The following is a 20,321-nucleotide window of genomic DNA, read 5'->3' on the forward strand; positions in this document are numbered from 1 at the left end:
TGAGCAGAGGTTAAGTACAGCTGCAAAGCACCCAGGAGCTCACAGCGCGTTTTATATCTTTCTGTGCCCAAGTAGATGGATGACACTTTATTTTACATTATAGTTCAACATAAAACCTGCTAAAATCTGGAAAGGCTGTAAAATGATGGACAGGTACCTTTAGAAGCAGAGTATGATCCAGGAGAAAGTTGATTATTTAGGGCTGAACATTTTGGGCAGAGCCTGAGAGCCTGCTGGGGTCCTGCATCCCTTCAGTTGTGGTGAGCAGAGTACAACACCCACACATTTTCCTTCAAAGAAAGGAAAAGCCACACGTTTTTCCATTCTGCTCCTGGCAGTGGCTTTTTGGTGTACAGGCATTTAAAAGCTTCCAGACCTACCAAGCTGAAATCTGGTTTATCCTCCCCTTTTCCCTCCAGATTCATGATATGCCTTCCCATCCAACCTTCCCCATAGTTTTGGGCTGGTCTCTGCAGACCTGCCCCTGGGGGGAGCAGGCCCAAGTGCATCTGTTCAGCACTGCTCCCAGTCAGGGCCAGACCTATAACCAGCACAGAGCCATGGAGCCTGGAACAGCACTTTATACCAGGTGATGTTAAGTTCCTGCCAAGTATAACATATTTTACCAAAGGAAAGCCCATTTCTCAGCGCTGGACAAATATTACAGCTGTGTTGCAAACTGCAAGGGAAGTCCTGTGTTTGAATTTTTAAAGGTTGTGAGTGGTTTGGGTCACAAGTGTTAAGACCTTCCAGAAACTGACTTCTAATATATTTCAGTAGTCCAAAAGAAGGTAAACTGAAAGAACACTTTCTGTCAATTTGTGTTTTCTATGCTGATTGTAATTAAAGCCCTTTCCATTCAAGCGAGCCACGTGCCCAGATGGCACTCTGAATGCTCTGAGGCACACACAGGGTGTGTTTGATGTCGGTCCTTCCTGATTTATAAACCCATAAATGCTCTGCTTAGGGAAAGAAAAGTGGTATTAGGCTTTGGCTCAAAGAGGTCAGGAGAACCTCCATGTCCTGGTCACTGCAGCAGCAGGGAGGACATCCCTTCCCAGCGGGCTGTGGCCACACGTCCCTAAGTGCAACGTGTCCTCTGGGCAGGGCAGGGGGCTCTCCTGAGGGGCAGGGTCACTGAGGCTCACAGGCAGAGGTGATGGGAACCACAAGGAATGACAGAAACCCCCTGAGAGGTGGGGAAGGAGAGATGCCCCTGGTGAGCCCTGACCACCAGCTGGGAACAGAGGGCCCTGACCCAGGGAAAGGGGTTCATATTCCATGTTTAGGGGATGAAATCTGGAGAGTGAAACTCTAAAAACAAAGACAAGGGCATTTGGTGCAAAAGAAATGCAACATAAAGTAGTTTTCCTCCTATGAGTACATTCCTATTTGTCCTGGAGCTTAAGGCACACAGATTTCACCTCGCACACAGGCAGAACTCAAGCTGTGTCAAATCTTGGGCCAGCCCAGAATGAACCACACAAATCCACCTGTATTTATCCACAGCATGCACTGCTTAGTTAGAAACTCATGGCATGAAGGGCTTTGTTCCTGAGATGGCTCCGAATAATAGTTTTATTAGTAACTGCTTCACCTGCTGCCTTAGCACTAAGCACATGTCGCCAGGTCTCCCTGGGGACAAGATGGTGGCACCAACCACGACCCAGGAGAAACACTGACATTACTGTTAACCTGCTGTTTCCAGTGCACACTCAGGTACAGTATCTTCTGGGCTTTTGTCAAATGCTGCTGTCACTGGAGGTGGACTGAAAGGACACTTTGTTGGTGAGGGGATGGTAGGAGGGAACATACTCTGGGTCAGAATCAGGGGCTGTCCCCACCTGTGGCACCTCCCGAGTGCCCTGACACTGGGGACACTGTTCCTGCAGCATCCCACCTGTGCAGGGGCAAAGTGACAGGAGAGGAGGCTGTTCAGGAGGTGACACCACAGCACACCACGGTGTGACCTGACCTGCTCACACCTGCAGTGCAGAAACACGGGCTGGTGAGGGAAGGGCTGGGCTTCCCTTGGCCCCAGGGCTGCAGGTCTGTTGGTACCTGCGTAAGTTCAGCCTTACACACTCACAGTTCCCGAGGCTGATACTTTCAGATGTGCTACAAAGATCTGTTTTAAGGGTTCTTCCTGCTCTAAGTCTGTGATGAGCATTACAGCTTTAAAGCGCTGCTCTGGGAAGCTATTATCAGTAGGTATTAATTATTGAACACTATACCTTCTGGAAAAGTTGTTTCATCAGTGGAAAGTGACCTTGCTAGAAGAGGCAGAGGGAAAGAGAGACGTATGGTGCCTCCTGAGAGCAAGTGGAGTGATGCGTGGCAAGAGAAGACACTAAAGATTTATTGTCTGTGGCAAAAGAAACACAGATCTCTGCTTGTGCAGTAAGTGTTTTTGACATCATATGCTGTAAAGAGTGATTGGATGCTGTAGTTAAAAAGTGTTTCACTGAAGGGAAATAATAGACATTTTCACAGTGCTGTGTCTATTAAGTGTCTGACTGTGTGGCCACACAGCTGAGCTGACCCTGAGAACTCCGGTGTCAGAGTTCAGCCAGCTCTGAGCTAAAGGAGCTGGATAATCCTGAGAGGGGACACTGAGAATTTATTTGTCTTGAAAGAGGATCCCTTTTGACCTTGGCGATGGCTGGTACAGGTTCTTACTGCCTGCCATCACACTACTGGAGAAGTCCAACATCAGCACTGTTGTTGCAGTGCTGTCCTTGTCTCCCTGTGACACTGCTGGTGAGTTCTCAGATTGCTCAGGCAGCTTCAGTGGCTTAAAAACTCCCAATATAAACAGGAGATGGGTTTAAAATAAAATCTGGGGAACAACCAGCACCCAAGCTCACCTCTCCTCTGTGGATGCCTCTGCCAGGCTGGAGAGCACCTCGATAAGTCATTAGGTACACGTGCAAATACAGCAGCCAGGCCCAGGCGCACAATTAGGCACCTAATTATGTTGACAATGCACTTGCACACTTAGCTACAATGGCCTCCTGGCCCTGGGAGCTGGCTGGGGTCTGTCCCATCCAGCGAGGCGCTGGGATGGCGCCTCTGGGAAGTGTCCTGTGAGAGGGAAGGTGTGGGAGGTGTTGAGGAGTCCGCCCAGGCACAGCCCGTGCTTGGGCTGGTTCTCTGCCCAAAGGGGGTGACAGGGACATAGGGGACAGCACAGAGCATGGGTGTGGGACCCTCATCCAAGCTGGGAATGAGGGGACAGGCCACAGCACAGATGTGGTATTTCTTTCTGCTGTGGCTGTTCTTTCACCAAGGCACAGAGGGGAACTCCCAGCCACGTGTCACTGTGTGACTGTAACTGCAGCGAGGCTGATTGCAAAGGAAAACGCAGTTTCAAGTAACATTGTCACCGTTCAGGGACAGCATTTTCTGTATGAAAATGTCTGATTTGCAAGTGTTGTCAATGCCGTGATCCATGTGGGGCTGGACTGTTTAGCCACTGCTTTTGGTGTGACACGATTCCCACGGGCCGGGACCACGTGTGAGTAACAGTGTGTGACCTGGGAGGTGAGACTGGGGAGGGGGGATACAGCTTTAGCCTTTCCCATTTATCCTGCTCAGATGAGGGGCCACTGTTGGCTTTGTTTCTGTTTTACCTCTGCCAAGAGTTTTCAACCTGCACTTTAGAGCCTGAGCTGACAGCAGCCAAGTGAGGAGCCCAGTTCCCAGTCAGGAAAACTGAATTACATTTGTCCTGTGCCTCTTCAACATCCTACATTTCCACAGTTCCCAGCCTTGTCAGGACTTGGTAGAACCATCAAGGCCTCACAGAGAGTGCTTGAGCCACCCTGCACAGGTAGAGCATTAGCACAGATCTCCAGGTGTGGGTGGGATGGCAGAATCACTCTCTGCCTCACCCAAGGCACGGTTTAGAAGCTGGGAAGGCTGAACACAGCCTGTCTGCCTGTCACCAGGAGTGAAAAATGGGCAAGCACTGGTGTGTAACCCTGCTGGGGACAGGGAGCACCTGGGAGGGGCAGGGTCTCCAGGACAGCTCTAGAGCCAGAGACACACAGCCCAAGTAAGGGACAGCAGGACCCCCAGAACTGCCAAGTGACACACTCACTGAATGACTGAAACAGTTCAGAGGGGGAAAAGCTGGATATTTAAAGCTGAGTGCAGGCACAAACCCCTGCTTGCCTTCAGGGAGAGGAGAAGGGCCCTGAGCACACCAAGTGCTCGGAGGTGGGTCCCTGTCACATCCCTGTCCCTGCCAGCCAAGGGACACTCTGGGGCAGTCACAGACACGGGACGTCGTGCCAGCACTGGGGGCTGTGCTGAACAGCTACTGAAATTAAACTCCCAATGTCCTGTGCCAAGGTCTGAGAGCTGCCAGCACTCCTGTGCACTGCCTTCCCAGGCTGTCCACTGCCTGCCCTTCAGCTCCCTGACCCAAGCATTTTAGCTGTGCCCTTTGGTGGGGACCAAATGTTGAGGGAGATGGGGGACTGTGAGAATCATTTGCCTGTCTTTAGATATATGTATATACACACACACATATTTGTATTCCCCTCCCTTTTATCCTTGATATACAGTATTATAAAACTCAGAACTTTTTTCTCCTACTGCAGCATTTCTAATGCTCAGGTGATGAGTTGTTTTTAATGACTGTAATAGAGTAGTTAGTGTTGCACAGAGCTCAATTTATTAAGCACCCTGAATATGCAAGACGTTGCCCGTGACATAAAGCAGTGCCTTCTTTCTAATGCTGTGGTGATTCGTTTGAAGGAATTCCTCACTTGGAATTGCAAAGTTGTGCTAGAAGTCTGAGAATAAGACTTGTTGCAGAGAACTTATTAGCCAAGGAGTGAAAGTACATTCTCCCTCCCCTCCCCACTTTTTTCTAAACACTGTAATATCATAGAACTACTAACATTACTGCAGTTTTTTAGTTTAAAAATGCATGTAATTTGTACAAGCTGAGGTGCTACCCAAAGGAACTTGGTCTGCCTTCAGGGGATCTTGATTAGGTTTATTCTGTGAACCCAATAAACCCAGGATTTCAGCATGGATTTAGGAAGAGAGGTGCCTGGGCCTCATTTCCAGCCATTTTCACTCTGCCTGCCGTGGTCAGGCCATCAGCTGAGAGGAGTTTATGTTTCATTCTTGTGCTTACCACCAGCACTAAATGCTAAGAAATTACTTTGATTAGGAAAGATCCAGTGTTACACATCTCTTCCAATTTCTTGCCCACATTTCCAAAGAATGGGCTCATGTCCCAAAACACCACCAAAAATCCAACAGTCCTGGTTCTCGTGGGCACCAGCCAGGAACTGTAGCTGTACTGGGGAAAGGGGCTGCACTTTGATCCAGACTAGGTGCAAACGCAGGGCTGCCTGGCTTACAGGTGCACCTGCACCTTTAAGCTCTTGCATCCCTGTCTCCTCACCTCAGAATTCCTCATCATTTGTTACCCTCTCTATGACAGAGGAGGAGCAGGTAACTGTATTTTCTGATTGTCACTACCAAGTCTGCAGTGATTTATTCCTACAGGCTCTAACTGAATTAAAATCTTAATTAAGCTTATGCCACTTTTTTCTTCGTTTTAATTAGGTACAGCCAAATCACTTGTCTGGGGGAAGGAGAAAGAAAAAGATAAAGAGCAGAAATACTTTTTTCTGTTCTGCACTTGTAGTAGCGAAGCCGTAGTGAGAATGTCCCCCCAAGGGGTACCACAGGGCAGGCAGTGCTGTGGCACAGGAACCTCAGCTGTGCACAGACTTTCCTTGAGTGTTTCCTGGTGGCGTTCCACACCTGGCTTGTACAGTCCTTACATTAGTTAACCACACCAGCAGATGACACATTGCAGCAGTGAGTGTTTGATGCAGTCAGGCTGGAAAACCTCCAAGACCATCACTCCAGGTATCCCCCAGCACTTCCAGGGCCACACTGTCCCCAAGTGCCACATCCACGGCCCCTCGGACACTGCATGGGGAAGCCTCGCTGCTCCATCCTGCTCGTGTTTCACCCACAGCAAACCTTGCACACATTACAGGCTCTGCCCTGAGCAAATTAAAGGTTCGTACTAAGCTCTCCTAAAATACCAAGTGCTGCCATCAGTAAAGTGTAAATCCCTCACTTTTAGCAGCAAAGGGATTTTTGTTGGCTCTTCTTTCCGTGTTACCCATTCCTTTTGTCCCAGCCACCTTCTCCAAGGGCTGCAGCTCTGCTCAAGTGCAGGCTGGCTCTTTGTGGGCAAACACTGGCAGAGTTCATGGCTCTCTGCAGGGTGGGAGCTTTGCTGTCACGTTCTGTCCCACAGCCCCCATGGCAGGGCCAGGGGGTGAGGCTTTCCAAGGGCTTCCAGGGGTGGGAAGCATTTCGAGGGAACCTGGAGACTCTGTCCTTCTGTGAATCTCCTACTCAACATTTGCATGTTGACATTTCCTACCTAAGGGGCCTTTTGGGTCTCTGGCATTAGTTTATAATGCTGTGGTAGTGGGGCTGCAGCACTGCAGGAACAGCTTTTAGTTTAGGAAGACTTTGCTCTGGAATCAGACTGGACGCAGTGCAGAGACTGATCACATTTCAGCTGCTCCTGCCAGGTCTTGGTTTCATGGATTCCTATATTTTCTTTTGGATTGTTTGGCTAGATTCTACAAGTGTATCTCCTAACTGTACTTCCCAGTATCTTTATATTTCACCCATTGTAATGTTGTGTTACATGACACTGGCAGGATTCTGTGCACCTTCCTGTGTGAGGTCAGCCCCAAGATTAGGCCAGGAAAAAAGGACTTCAGTTTGTGTACTTGTTTGCCAGATGTAATTCACAGAATATGAAATTTCCCCTGGTTCATGCAAAGGTGTAATTAGAACCAGGGGATTTTACACAAGCAAAGTGGGGCTTGAAAGGGCCATTTGTGTCAGTGAGGCCTTACATTGGCAAAGGACAGACCAGCTGGATTAAATTCTATTACAGCTGGTACAAGGCCCCTTACAACCTGCCTGGGTCATTTAAAAATTTTAGAAATCACTTAGCTCCAATCAGCCCTTCACTAACTGCTGTTAAATGCATGTAGTCATTTCAGGACTGTTCACAAAGCTATTTTTACCCATTTAACTACACCTGCTTGAAAATATAATCTGAAATATGCAAGTAATTACAGGAATTGAACCTATGTTTCATTTTTGTTTACAAGTTTCTAATTTACCGGTGCAGGCTTTGGTTCTGTTATGGTTTCAACTCCAAAGAGCTGCCACCCCCATCAGTGGGGGATTTAGGAAAGGCACCATTCCACCCGTGCTACAGTTAAATTCAGGTTGGGTCCGTGTGGCTGCAGCTTCAGAAGGTAATTGTGCACACCTCATTGCTTCTTACTCCTGAATGTTGCTGTGGTCATTACCAGGTAATTCCAGAGACAAGGACTAAATTACCAGTGATTTCATAGTTTAAAACACCTACACCTCGCCGGAGGATGCCGGGGCACCGCCTCCCCCATCCCAGACAGCGAATCCCATGGAAGAGCCCCAGCCCAGGGGGAGCAGCAGGTCCCGGGCAGTGCCTGGCTCGGTGCTGTGTACAACAAACACAGCATTGCCATGGCAACCGCCCCGAAATTCGGTGTTCTATAGCTGTGACAAACCCTGCTGCCTTCCCCAGAGTCACCATCTATCGGCCATTCACACCTCACCTCCATTTAACCTTTCCCTGCCACTTCCCTGCTCTCACACAGGGAGCTCTGAGGGGGCTGTTCCTGCCCTTGGAGCAATCAAACCAGTCTGTACCCCTGGCAGCAAGCTGGGAACACACTAGGTGGGATAATTCTGGTTTCTCTTAGAACTCCTGTCTCCTCCTCCTGTTCACATTATTCCCAGGCGTCTCCTCAGGCAGGAGCGGGAAGCCAGCCCGGGGGTGGCTCCCAGTGGCAGTGAGGGGGCTCTGCTGTGCCCACACTCGGCCAGCTGGGCCAGGGCCCTCTGACAGAGCTCAGCTCACCAGGTGAGGGGGCAAAGCTCCTTTTGGGAGCCTTCTTCTGTGGCCAGGGATTGTGGGAGCAGCCTGGCCCTGCTGCAGGCTCTGGGAATGCCCTCGAGCACACTGCTGCTGGTAGCCAAGCCAGAGCCCCAGACAGGGCGGACATGAATAGTGGGAAGCACATTCCTTCTTGTTTCAGGGATGCAGGATGGATCCCTGTCCTGCCATGGTGGGGCCCAGCTGTGTGCACGCCCCAGCCAGGCCATCTGTGTTTCCACACCCAGGAGCAAACCCTGTGTCACCCCAGCCAGGACTGGAGGGACCTGCACACCACAAATGCTGGTCCGTTTCCATTTGAATCAGTGCAGCTTTTCAGAAGAGGCCAATTCAAGTATTACTCAAGTAGTCCAGGCCATTTCCTAAATTAAGTGGAGGGGCTTCCTTAATTCCAAAGTTCACAACTCCATTACCACCTCTGCCAGGCTGGGTATAGGTCTAAGCCCTGGGCAGCCTTATCCATGCCATCAACAAGAACCAGATGTTCCCTCTCTCCACAGATCCTCAGAGTTATTCCCCACTCTGAGATTGCCCTCAAGTGCTTCTCCCCCCGGATAAAATAACTGCAGAAACCCAGAAGCTTTGGATTATGAAGCAAACATATTTTTGTGGTGGGCAATTTTTTTTCAGTCTGCTGCTAGTTTTTAAATATAAAGTATAGCATATGTTTAACACAGAACATATGGAAAGAAAGAAAAAGCAAATCTTGAATTCCAAGTATCCCATTCTTAGTGGAAAAGGCTCTACAGCATGAAAGTGGTCATTCAGAACAAAACAACCCCCCCCCATTTATTACATGTAAATATTTACAAACCTAGTTACAAGTAGGAGCTTTCCCTTCGTGTGGGCAGTGTCCTGGCACAAACACAGGTGAGTCTCTTCTGAGAGGAAGGTGTGATTTCCAGCCTCAGCTTGAAGAGTGCTCAGCTTGGGTTGCTGCTCAGCCCCTCTGCCAGGAGCTCCTGTGCTCCTTCCCTGATGTAGGTTAGGATGGGTAAGGCACATTATTTTTCTTGACAGACTGACACTGCACTGGCTTAATTAATTTTTAAGCCAGATAGTTAATTTCTAAATTCTTATCAGACAGTTCTGTTCAGTGTAAGAACTCTTCCATTTGTGTTTCTGTCTGCTCTTGTAGTTTGTACGTGCCTGTGTAGGACACATGGACCCAAACTGTCAGCTGAGACTATGCACAAACCCTTTTTCTTGGGTTCAAGGGAACTGGTCTTAAACCACAAATACAGTAAAGTGAACTTTCAGTTCACAATCTCTTACATGCTCAGACTCCATCCACGGGGACCTTGGAGCAGTTCAGTTCCTGGTGCAGGAATGGAAGGAAATGCTTCCCTCTCCCTTTAGTGACAGGGAAAACCTCTGAGAGGTTATTTCATACCCAAGGTTTTACCTTAACAGAGGGCAGATGGGTAACCCAGCACAGCCACCCTGCACCCCTCCTGCCCCCAGTGCTCACAGACCCTCAGTACTCTTGGACAGCCCCTGGCACTGCCTGGGCCCAGCCCAGCCCCAGTGGAGATGTGGGGCAGTGCAAAGTCCAGCACTGACCCCGAACTGTTCCCAGCCTGCAGCCACTGCCTCTCTCAAGTCCTGGCAGTTTGTCTCTCCTCCAGAACACAAGGACAGGGAGTGCTGGCTTGAATGCCATGACAGGTATGAGCCCCCGTGCAGGTCGGTGCTCCCCAGTCCCCCCAGTGCCATCCTTACCGACTCTGCCTCCTTTCCCCGATTTCTGTTCCCTCTCCTTTTGTGTGCAGTCCCAGATAGCTGCCAGTCACTTGGCTGGGCTGGCTCACAGAAGGTGCAGCAGGCACAGATGGCACTAATACATAAATGTGATGTAGCGAAGGGATGCCAACACCAACCCCCAACAGGTTCCAAGGAGCTGCAGTGCACTTACAGGGATACGGGGCTTGGCAAGGTGAAAGCTGAGATTTGCAGGAGCCCACTATTCCCAAATCAACAACAGAATTCTACAACAAATGAGCAGATTTAGATTTAACTTAGAAAAATGCACTTAATGGCATGATCTCTGGGCATGTGTGTAGTAACAAAGCATTACACTGAGCAAAGGAAGGAAGGGAGAAAGGGAAAGGTGGGAACTGAAAATCGGGACAAACCCAGGAGTGTGTACCCATTCCTGAGTTTTTTAGGAGAGGTCCTAAGGGGAAACATGGGCAGCACAGAGGGGTTGGGAGTCAAGGGATCTGGGCAGCATCTGGAAGCGATGGAGCAAATCCCATAAACACCCTGTCCATCCTCAGCATTCAGAGCACACAAACACCCCAACAAACATGTGTTTTCAGTGGTAGCTGGCAATGGACACTTAGCAAAAATGCACAGAGAAGGGAGCAAATGCAGCCTGACTGTGTCCCCATGGGGCACCTGCCCTGTCTGCCAGAGAACAGGAGCATCTCCACAGGCACATCTGTAACAGCGACTTCCACTGAGGAGAAACATCTCAGGGCCTACGGTCTCCAGCCCCGCACCCCAAGGCAGGAGCGGAGGGCACCCCAGTGCACACCTCTGGAGGCTGCCAGCACTGTGTGTGACGGGCCAGCTGCTGGGGGGCCCAGAAGGAGCCCCTGACAGACACCACACTGTCCCTGTATGGATCTCAGCACCATGAGCCTTACACAGCTGACTGGAAAGGAACTATTCCCAGTTTTCAGCAAGGCACATGAGAGCAGGAGAGTCTAAAAAGTAACAGAGCTGGCAACTGTTGGTGACCATGGTACCTGCAGTGGAATCGCAGCAAGTGCCCTGGTAGCTGGAAATCAGGGAGTACTACTGGGGGGTGAGGATGTCCGAGTGCCTGGAAGGTTTAGATTGTGAATCCCTTAGCATTCCATCCACAGTCTAAAGATGTGCTGAGGGGTTTGTGTGCAGGAAGGAGAGTTTCCTCTCGGGGTACTGGGGGAGCTGACATGGCCGAGGTGGGGGGACACCCTGGCACCCACGTCCTTCCTGGGCCCACACTCTGTGTCACCAGTGCTGAGCCATCCCCAGCCGTGGGACATGTCTGTGTGGGCTGGGCCCGTTCTGCTGGGCCACAGTGGCATCTAGAGGGTGCCACGTGCAGTGTGTGTGCAGAGCAGGGGCCCTGCTGGGCTCTCCCTTGCCGTCTGCAGAGCCAAAGGCAGCTCCAGCTCCAGCCAAGTGGGCACATTGCACCCTCCCACTGTGTTGCAGCCTTGCTAGTCCTTCCTCTGAAGAGACCCCACTTAAACCCTGCCTACTGCTTCACAGAGATTCACATTTTTCCATAACATAACCTAAGTGGGATCCCCATTCACGGCAAGGATTCATCCCAGAAATTTTTGGAAGAGCTCAAAGAGCCTTCTCTGTCACATGTCTCAGAGAAAACCTCTCTCCTGTCCTTCCCCCCCACTGCAGTGACGCACATGGGGCGCAGGAATGACGGAAGGGCTCTCAGGGCTTCAGCTGGAAATGAGGGTCACAATCCCACCCCTCTGGTTTCCTACAGGAGGTGGGAGCTGTCCCAGAGACAGGTCTGTGCGTCACTCTGGGGATGGCAGGAGATGTGTCCTGGTTTTGGCGCCACGTGAGTGAGCGGGTGAGAGTGTCCGTGCTGGGCAAGGTGTGCACAGGGACAGCGCCAGCACCTTCCCTGGGGCAGCGAGCGGGCTCAGCCTGCCTTCCAAGGACTAATGGGAACACAAGGAGAAGGGCCCTCCACGGGCAGGCAGGGGGAAACGAGAGCGTGTCCTTCAGGAAAGAGGGGTCAGACCTTGCCAGGCTGGGGGCACTCCAGGCAGGCCACAGCACTGGGCATGAGGGAGGCTCAGTGCCAAGGGTCAGGGAGAGCCTGCAGGGCCCCTGCTCCAAAGGATCCGTTCTGGGAAAACGGGGACTCTCCAGGCCACTGCCACATCCTTTCCTTTTGCATAAGCAATGCTTGCCTTGCATGAGGAAAACAACAAACTCCTGCCCTCTAGAGACAGGAGACCTCCAGCTCTGCTGAATAAAATATCTGCCACAACCTCCTTTGGAAGCAGATGCTACGAAGGCAGCCAGTTTTATCCTCCCCCAAGGCCCACGGGCTGGCGCCCAGCTCGGCTCTGCCTCCGCCCAGCCCTGGCAGGCCAGCTCACAGCACAGGCAGCTTGTCACAACCACTCTCGGTCAGGGCAGGAGTTTATTTGGAGAACTGCTGAATAAAGCAGCATGGAAAACTTGGCAAAGCAAAGAAATCCCTCCCTCTGCGCTACCCAAACACGTCAGGGCAGGAGGGCAAACGCCCACGCCAGCCCAGCGCTTGTCCTGTTCCTCCCTGTCTGCCTGCAGCCTGTGCCATCCCCTCCTGTCCAGCACGGGATGCCGGGCAGTGGGACACGGGAGGAGCACGGGTGGATCTCCCTGGGTGCCCCACAGAGCTGCTGCACCTGGGCCCAGGGGGTACAGCAGTGGTGACACGCACTCCTGAGGTGTGGGGTGCTGGGCACCTGTGCTGAGTGTCCCCGTGCCCAGCTCCCAAATCAGTGCTGTCAGTGCGTGAACAGCTGCCCTGATGGCATTTCCTCGAGGCTGCAGCAGGTGGGTGCAGCTCCATCCACACATCGGGGATGGTACCCCCAGCTGCGAACAGACACACCTGCCCTGCACCCCTCAGTGTTTGCTCCAAGTGCACACCTAAATCAACAGCACTGAAAAAAAAACATTTTTAAACTACCTCTTTGGAACCTTTCCCTGTCAGGTTTGGTTTCTCAGCCTCTGCTCCAAAATACAGCATTTATCAGATGCAGAAAGAGGAACTGCCTTTTAAAACACCTTAGTCCTGTGCTCCTTTTCCTGCCCTTCACTGCCTGCAGCCAAAGCAGGCCCAAGGGGAGGAAGGTGGCTGTGAGGCACCTGTAACCATTCTGGCACCTCGTCCTCACAGCAGCCTTTTTCTTGAGGTTCCCTGTGAAACCACAGTTCTGGACCCAGACTGTGACCTTTGGGAGGTGACCTACAGGACTGTCCAACTGCTGGAAAGATCATGAGGGTCACACACACATGCTAAGGAGGTTACATCACACAAATATGAGGAAAACACACAAATTATATGCCACTCCACTCAAGCTGATGGCAAAAATTGTTAAAGGGGGAAAAAATCCTTATGAGGGCTCAAATAGCACCAGCGACCTGTTTGTACAGGGAAGAACCCGATAACCCTCAATTTTGATCCTTAAGCAAAGTGCAGGCTGGGTTTTTCCAGTTGGATCTGGTGCATGGAGATGGCTCTCATATTCCCTACGAAGATCACAGAATGCCTGCATAACTAATTTTTTAATTACTCTAGTCCTAAACCACTAATTTAGTGCAATTTCATACTGCCTACATGTTGGTATTGTTAAGGTTTATGATCCAGTGATTTACAAGGCATGGTACGTCTGACCTCAGATTGGTTGGATTGATGGTTTAATTGAGCACAGGGACACGAGTGTGACAGCAACTCACCTCACTGGGGCACCATGGCAGGGGAACGCACTGCTGGAATTGGCTGCAGGAGACATGCATGTTCTAACTGTGAAGGCCAAAACCAGACTGATGAGACTACTGTTTGGTAAGCAGTGCTTCTACTTAATAAGTAGTCCTTTCTCTAAAGGTCAGATTAATCAGAAATAAAAACCAATACTCTGTTTCTAAAAGCTGATCTTAATGATGACACAGATACCACTGCGTGGAGGGTTTGGATGCCTTTAGAGGAAGGACTCACAGGTATGGAGTTTTTTCTCCACACCACCTTGCAGAAGACAGTGATGTTGGTCACATCACAGACAACCCAGGTTTCTAGTAATGAAAACCTGCAGTTCGTGCTGATCTGGAGTGATAAATCCCTAACAAGTGAACATCTAAACTTCATCTAAACTCATGCACTGGTAATTGTCTTTAACCAGCAGTGAGAAAGGTACAAACAGCAGAAATATTGTATGGGTGGGTAAATTGCAATATTAATTACATCACTAAGAAGTACTGCAATACCCCATTCCCTGCTTCCTGCTGCTGTTTTGCAGTCTTGTTTTCCTGTTGTGGCATTACCTTGGCTGTGAACACCTTGTTGTCAGTGGCTGTTTGACATCAGCTCTGTCATCACGAGTGCTTGAGTTTACAGCATTTTGGGATTTTGTCCTCCAGAAATCATATCACAGATCACAGACGCTGAGTTGGAAGGGACCCACAAGGATCATCGAGTCCAACTCTTAAGTCAATGGCCCACATAGGGGATTGAACCCATGACCTTGGCATTATTACAACCAAATTTTTAACCAACTGAGCTAATCTCAGGGTCAGTACTTTGCTCCTACCACAGAATTAATTTCGATTAATTAATTAAAAAAACCCCAACCTGCAATCATCAGTACAAGCCCACGGAAAGGCACATAAAGATGCCAGGCCTATTATCCTTTGCCTTTTAAGGACTCTCTGTGCACTCCCTGGCAGAGGCTGTGGCAGGGAGGAGGCAGAACAAGTGACAGGACAGGAGTACACGGCCTCAGGCTGTGCCAGGGGAGGGTCAGGTGGGATACTGGGAGCAGTGTAATCATGGAAAGCTGTGGAGTCCCCATCCCCGGAGGGTTTTAAAAGTCATGTGGATGTGGCACCTGGGGACATGGTTTAGTGGTGGCCTCGGCAGTGTTGGGGGAACAGCTGGACTGGGTGATCTTGCAGGACTTTGCCAACCTAAAGGATTCAATAGTTTATCTCTCTGCACCTCTTTGTGCATTTAAAATACAGATGGCAGCAGCCAGAAGTTCCTACAGTTCCTGTCCCCATTCATCCACCAGTTTTATATTTATTAAATAGCTGACAGAAACACAACCATTAGGAGAGCATTAGGAAACCCCTGGATGAGAACACTGTCCCTTTGGTGCCAGTGGAGACCTGCTGGAGTCAGCCCAGATCGCTGTGTGCCATCACCCTCCCTGTCAGCCCGTAAAACTGTAGATCTAACTAAACAAAGGAATACGAAACCCAGTCCAGATTTCATCTGGCAATTCCCTGATCTCCCAGGTTTCAGAGGAAAGCAGTAGTTTTCCCCCAGCCATACATACTTAAGCAGAAATAAGGATTCAGGGTACAAGCACTGGCGCCTGCTCCGAACCCAGCACTGTCACGGGGCACCATCCTTGACATGCCCCTGACAAAAGGGAAGGGATCGCTGCTGTGCCAGGGAGCTGCTCTCTGAGAGCACACCCTACTCCAGTGCTCCATGATCCACTGGGAGTTTGGGCATTTAAATAAGCATCAGGGGAATAAAAAGGGCTCATGACTTTGGATTTGTTTCATTCAGCAACATGAAAACCTGTCAGGATTCACCTGGGCCCCTCGATGGGTGAATGGTGTCTGCTCAGATATGGCATGAGAAACTCCTTTTCCTTTGGTGCACGGGGATTTACAGCCCATAAGAACAGAGTTTATGGATGCAGAGCTGGGGCTATTGCTAATGAAATGCAGTTTCAGATCAGCAGCAGCTCTGCTAACTAACAGTCACATCCATCCACACTCACTGTGTGAGGACCTGGCTCCGGGGGGAACTGGGGGCAGGATCTGCCTCCCCCATGCTCTTCCCTTCCCACAGTCAGATGGGTTTGGGTTTGCTCAGTGCAGTTACTCATAATTTGTGAATTACGCTCACAGAAGACCTGGGAGTGTCAGAATGTATCGCCCGTGTCCTCACATCTGCCTACGGCTGCATTTGTAAGGCAAATGCGGTGCCTCACTCTGGATAATTTCCATTAATTCTTAAAAGGTTTTCATGGGTTTGTTATTTTCCCAAACATCTGAATTTCAATTATAGCCTCCTCCTAGCATGCCACAACCTCACTGTGTGCTCTGCTCCGCCAGTAACCGCTTCTCTCTCCCCTCAGGGCCGCTGTATCAACTTCACCCGAGTTCCCTCTCAGTAGAGGAGGAGAAGCAGATACCAGGAGGAGACAGCCACACTGCCACTGTCCTGCCCAGCCGAGAGAACCGAGCCCTTCCTCGCACCCCTTGGCCCGTTGTCCAGCCTGAGCTCCGCAGGTTCCTGCAGCCCTGCTCCGGCTCCGTGTGCCGCGCACGCCGGTGCTGTGCCGGGCAGCGCTGCCACGTGTGCCCGGCTCCGTGCAACGCCAAAGGACAGCGCACACACCAAAGATGAGAATGCTTTTCTATTTTTGTTATTTGCTGTTTTTTAAGGACTACAGACTCTCAGGACGCAATGTGCTGGTAGCGGAGATGCGGCGTTCCTCAGCTGCGGCGGAGCCACGTGGTGTTTGCACAGGGACTACTCGCCACAGGCACAGGGTAACAATTCCCACCAGGCCAAGCAGGCGCAGCGCCGAGTGCCTCAGAGCCATGTCAGATCCCCAACCCTCGCCAGCATCTCCGTTGTGCCTTACGGGAACCTTCTGACTGGAAATCTTGTCACTCTAACACTGAAAAGTGCACACGCATGACAAAATGTAGACAGGATGCCTGGAGGTATCGGTGGCGAGCAAGACTTTGCCCTTTAGTTTTTGAAGACACCTTTCTCTCATTATGCACCCAGGACAGGAGGGAATTACTAGAGCGTTATTCCGCAGGAAGACAGCCTGTAAGTAGAGATCTGGAGCTGAGTTGGAGGGACTGATGCTTCAAGACCTTGACACTGTGGCTGGTGTTTTTTTCCCCTTTCCTGCATTCACAGTTCAGTAGCGCATAAAACATCATCATCTATAAACATACCTAGCAGTCGCAGGCTTGTGTATTTTTTTAGATTAAAGAAAGCAGTAGCCACTAAGCTGGTATCTCAGGGTTTTTTCCCCCCGCAAATCTCCAAGGGCTCTTCAGCGTCACAAGCCAGCAACTCTCTTTGCATGAGAATTTCAAAGTTTAATTAATATAATTAAAGGCAACAGCAAGCAGCAGCCTGTGAAGATTTTGCTCATCTTTTTTATGCCTTTTGACATTGAATGACCTATTACTGTATGTGTGTTCCTCGGCGGCGAAGGGGGCGCCGAGCACTGGGTACGATTCCGCACGGGAAGGACCTTCTTCCATCAATTTGGGAATCAGATGTGCGGGAGTGCCGGCCATCACCAAACATCGACAATGTACGTATTATAATTTTTTAGAAAAACCAGTGTCGTGTCACGTCGACGATGCCAAATTATGTTAGCGTGAGCGGAAACACTGTGGGGGAGGAAGGAGGGAGCAGCTGAAGAAAAAGGCTCAAATGATCCAGTCACTTTCGATACTGTACTTCAGAGGCAGAATGGATATTCGAGTCGAAACCTGACAAAGCGCGCCCGCTTTGATGGGAACTGGTATAGACAATGACCAGTGGCTGGGTCAGTGGGATGTCTCTCTGCGAGCAGGGAGGCTTATCAAATGACACTAAAAATAAGTTCAACAACCATCATGTTGGAGGGGAAAAGGCGAACATTTCACATTTGGTGGGCATGAATGTGCACAAGATGGAAAGAGCAATGTGGAGCATCCTGGGCTAATTATCTCCTTTGTGCTCTTCATTGGAATTGCAAGGGACAGAAATAATTCTCTTGGTCCATGTCCAAATCCGTGGCACTGCCCAAAGAAGCCTTTACATATATCGCTTGCATCTTCTGCTTGAGTTTATTTATGTCACTGGTAGCCTCATCAGCAACAGCCATGTCTGCACATTAGACTATAAATAAAATTATCTAAGTTTCAGTCATTATTTCCTTCTTCTCCTCCCCCATAGCCTCCTGGGTCTGCACAGCTCAGACTAATTTTCCAGCTACAGGGCTGCCCGTGGCACCAGCTTCCAGAGGCAGCCCAGAGCCCCTGGCCTGGCATGGCATGGCGAGGCAAGGCCGTCCATGGCCGCACTCGGGGGTCCTGACTGCCCCCAGCCTTGGGAACCCGTCGGCCGCCGGCTCGCGCCGTGCGGAGCGTCAGCCACATGCCCAGAACCACCGAGGGCCCACAGGGACGCCCTGGCACTGCCACACCCTGCAGAACCACAGCCTGGGGGCCACTGGCCCTGGGCTGGGCACGCTGGAGCCCACAGATGCCAACAGCAAGCCCTTGGCTTAGCTGGATCCCCTGATAAACCTCTGTGCACTGTCCAGCCTAAGGCCAGACCAGGAGCCAACACCAGGCAGGGGTGGCAGGGCACAGGTGAGGTCCTGCACTGCTCCTCACGGTGCTGAGGTGCTACAGGCAGAAGTGCAGAGCTCAGCAGATGCCAAGTTAAAGCACAATTGGCTCCCTCTTACTTTTCCTCCATTTTCTATGTACACATGACACGTTCCAAGGTATTGCTGGAACGTCAGCTCATGTTTGAGCTGTGTTGGTAACAGAACATGCACATGAAAAGTGTTTTTCCCCTTGTGTATCTTCTGCCTCTCAAAGAATATTTGAAACCAGTAAAGCCACAGAAATAGAAATCCACTCACCATCTTTTGTCCACTCTGTCTATCCACGCTCATCCAAAACTGTGAAATGAGCAGTTTTTCACAGAATGGCTGATGCCAAGCAAAACTGGATTTCGGGTCTCTACTTGGATTTTCCCTTCTAATTGGCATGGTATCACAGCACATTGCACTTGGCATTTCACAGCAGATAATACCTGAGAGTTTCCTTATTACACAGTGTGGAATAACCGTCACAAATAATTTGGGGGGCAAGAGGCGTAGGGTGATAATTAATTACACTTTAAAATCCACTGATTAAATGACACAAGTGAGACTTCCTTGGCAGGAGGGCTCAGAATGCCTGAGAGAACCACGGGTGGGAGGTTTACCAGAGTCTGTTCCTTGCACACTGTCAAAGCTTGGTGTCTCCTTACAAACAGGCCATGTCCCAGTAGCACTGTTGGCACCACTTCTGACTGCAGGAGAACAGGAACAGTCTCTCACAAAAGTAGATGGGCATGGGAGCAACCAGCAGGTGTTCTCCCTAAGGCACATATGAACCCAGAGTCTGGATCCCACTGACCAACACCACCACCAGCAAGGACAGCACGTGGGTCAAATACCTTTTTCTCTAAGGAGCCATGTACAAAGTGCCCAGTGATGCCACCAGGCAGCCCTGAGTCCTCTCACCAGCGAAGTAAGGCAGGACCCGTGGGAACAAGATCCTCAGTGGAACAAGGCTGGGTTTGTTCTATACATTTTGATGATAGCAGAAATTAATTGGCTGCAGTTAGTAAGAAATAAAAACGAACTTTTCCATGTTTCCCTTCAGTTCTTTGATTTAACAAGAACCACAGCCTTCATTAGGCACAAATCTGCTGGGTGTAACCCAGGGGAGCTGGGTCAGGCTGATCCCAGGGGAAAAGCAAGGGAATTCCTAACCCTAAAGCAAGCTCACGCAGAGCCACAGGCACTGCAGGACAGCCTGGGCTGGCCAGTATAAATTCCTGTTGGGATTTTTCATGCAGGAAGTGACTGTGCTACACCCCTCCTCTTCTGACTGTCCCTAATGTTACACCACAGCTCAGCATTTCACACCCTGCTGTTCAGTTTACACCCTCTTCACTCACCCCCATCACACTGGAGCACTCCCACTCCTGGCGGTGCTGGGGCTTAGGGGCAAAGCAAAGCTTATCTTTGACCCCTCTCAGTACATGGCCCCTCATGCCAGTCATGTTTGCATCCCTTTCCTGGGACTCTGGCAGACTCCCAGGGCTCAGGTACTTGGCCTCTGCAAAAAAACCCTGCTGTCATCACCTGTAACGTGGCCTCACAGTTCAAATCCTGCTGACATACTGCAGTGAAAAAGAGAAGTGCAAGTTCTACATAGGGGAGGTTTTAGGTTTTTCCTGCCACTGTTCCCCCTGCACAAGATAAAGGACTTGGGAATTCTGTGGTCTGTCATTTTAAACCAAATCTCCCTTCCCAGCTCTTTTACTGGCCACAGTTCAGGCTGCAGGGACGGGTGAAGAAAACAGTGCTATCAATTCCAGGTGGGAAAATCCCCGTTTGATCCCATGTCAGTGACCGCTGCCTCATGGCTGCAGGACCCCTGCTCGGCTGCAGGACCCCTGCTCAGCTGCAGGACCCCTGCTCGGCTGCAGGACCCCTGCTCGGCTGCAGGGCAGGATTTGTCCCCAGTTCACCAGGAAGCACCGAAGGTGCCACCAACACCTGCCCTTCAGAGTTCAGCTTGGGGAACCACCCCTCGCTATAGGAGGCACTGAGGGGAATTCTGGCAGCTCAGCTCTCAGTGCTGGGAGGCAGGACCTGGCTCTGACTCTCCCCACACATCACTGGACACCCAAAACCCCAGTGTGACCCCCTCAGCAGGATGGGCACCATGTCACCTGCTGTGCATGCCAAGCTGAGGT

General features: G+C 50.6%; 1 protein-coding gene across 1 annotated transcript in view; it reads left to right on the forward strand.

Moving 5' to 3' along the window:
• The window catches only part of ANTXR2 (ANTXR cell adhesion molecule 2), a 77,096-nt gene extending 58,839 nt beyond the window's left edge, over positions 1-18,257 (forward strand). Inside the window, exon 17 of the mRNA XM_071555287.1 lies at positions 15,898-18,257. Within this exon, the coding sequence (XP_071411388.1) occupies positions 15,898-15,936 (39 nt within the window). The 3' untranslated portion in view covers positions 15,937-18,257. The remainder of the gene's footprint in view (positions 1-15,897) is intronic.
• The last annotated feature ends 2,064 nt before the right edge of the window (positions 18,258-20,321 follow it).

The sequence above is a fragment of the Pithys albifrons genome, chromosome 5, assembly GCF_047495875.1.
Source record: "Pithys albifrons albifrons isolate INPA30051 chromosome 5, PitAlb_v1, whole genome shotgun sequence".
NCBI classification, from domain to species: domain Eukaryota; kingdom Metazoa; phylum Chordata; class Aves; order Passeriformes; family Thamnophilidae; genus Pithys; species Pithys albifrons.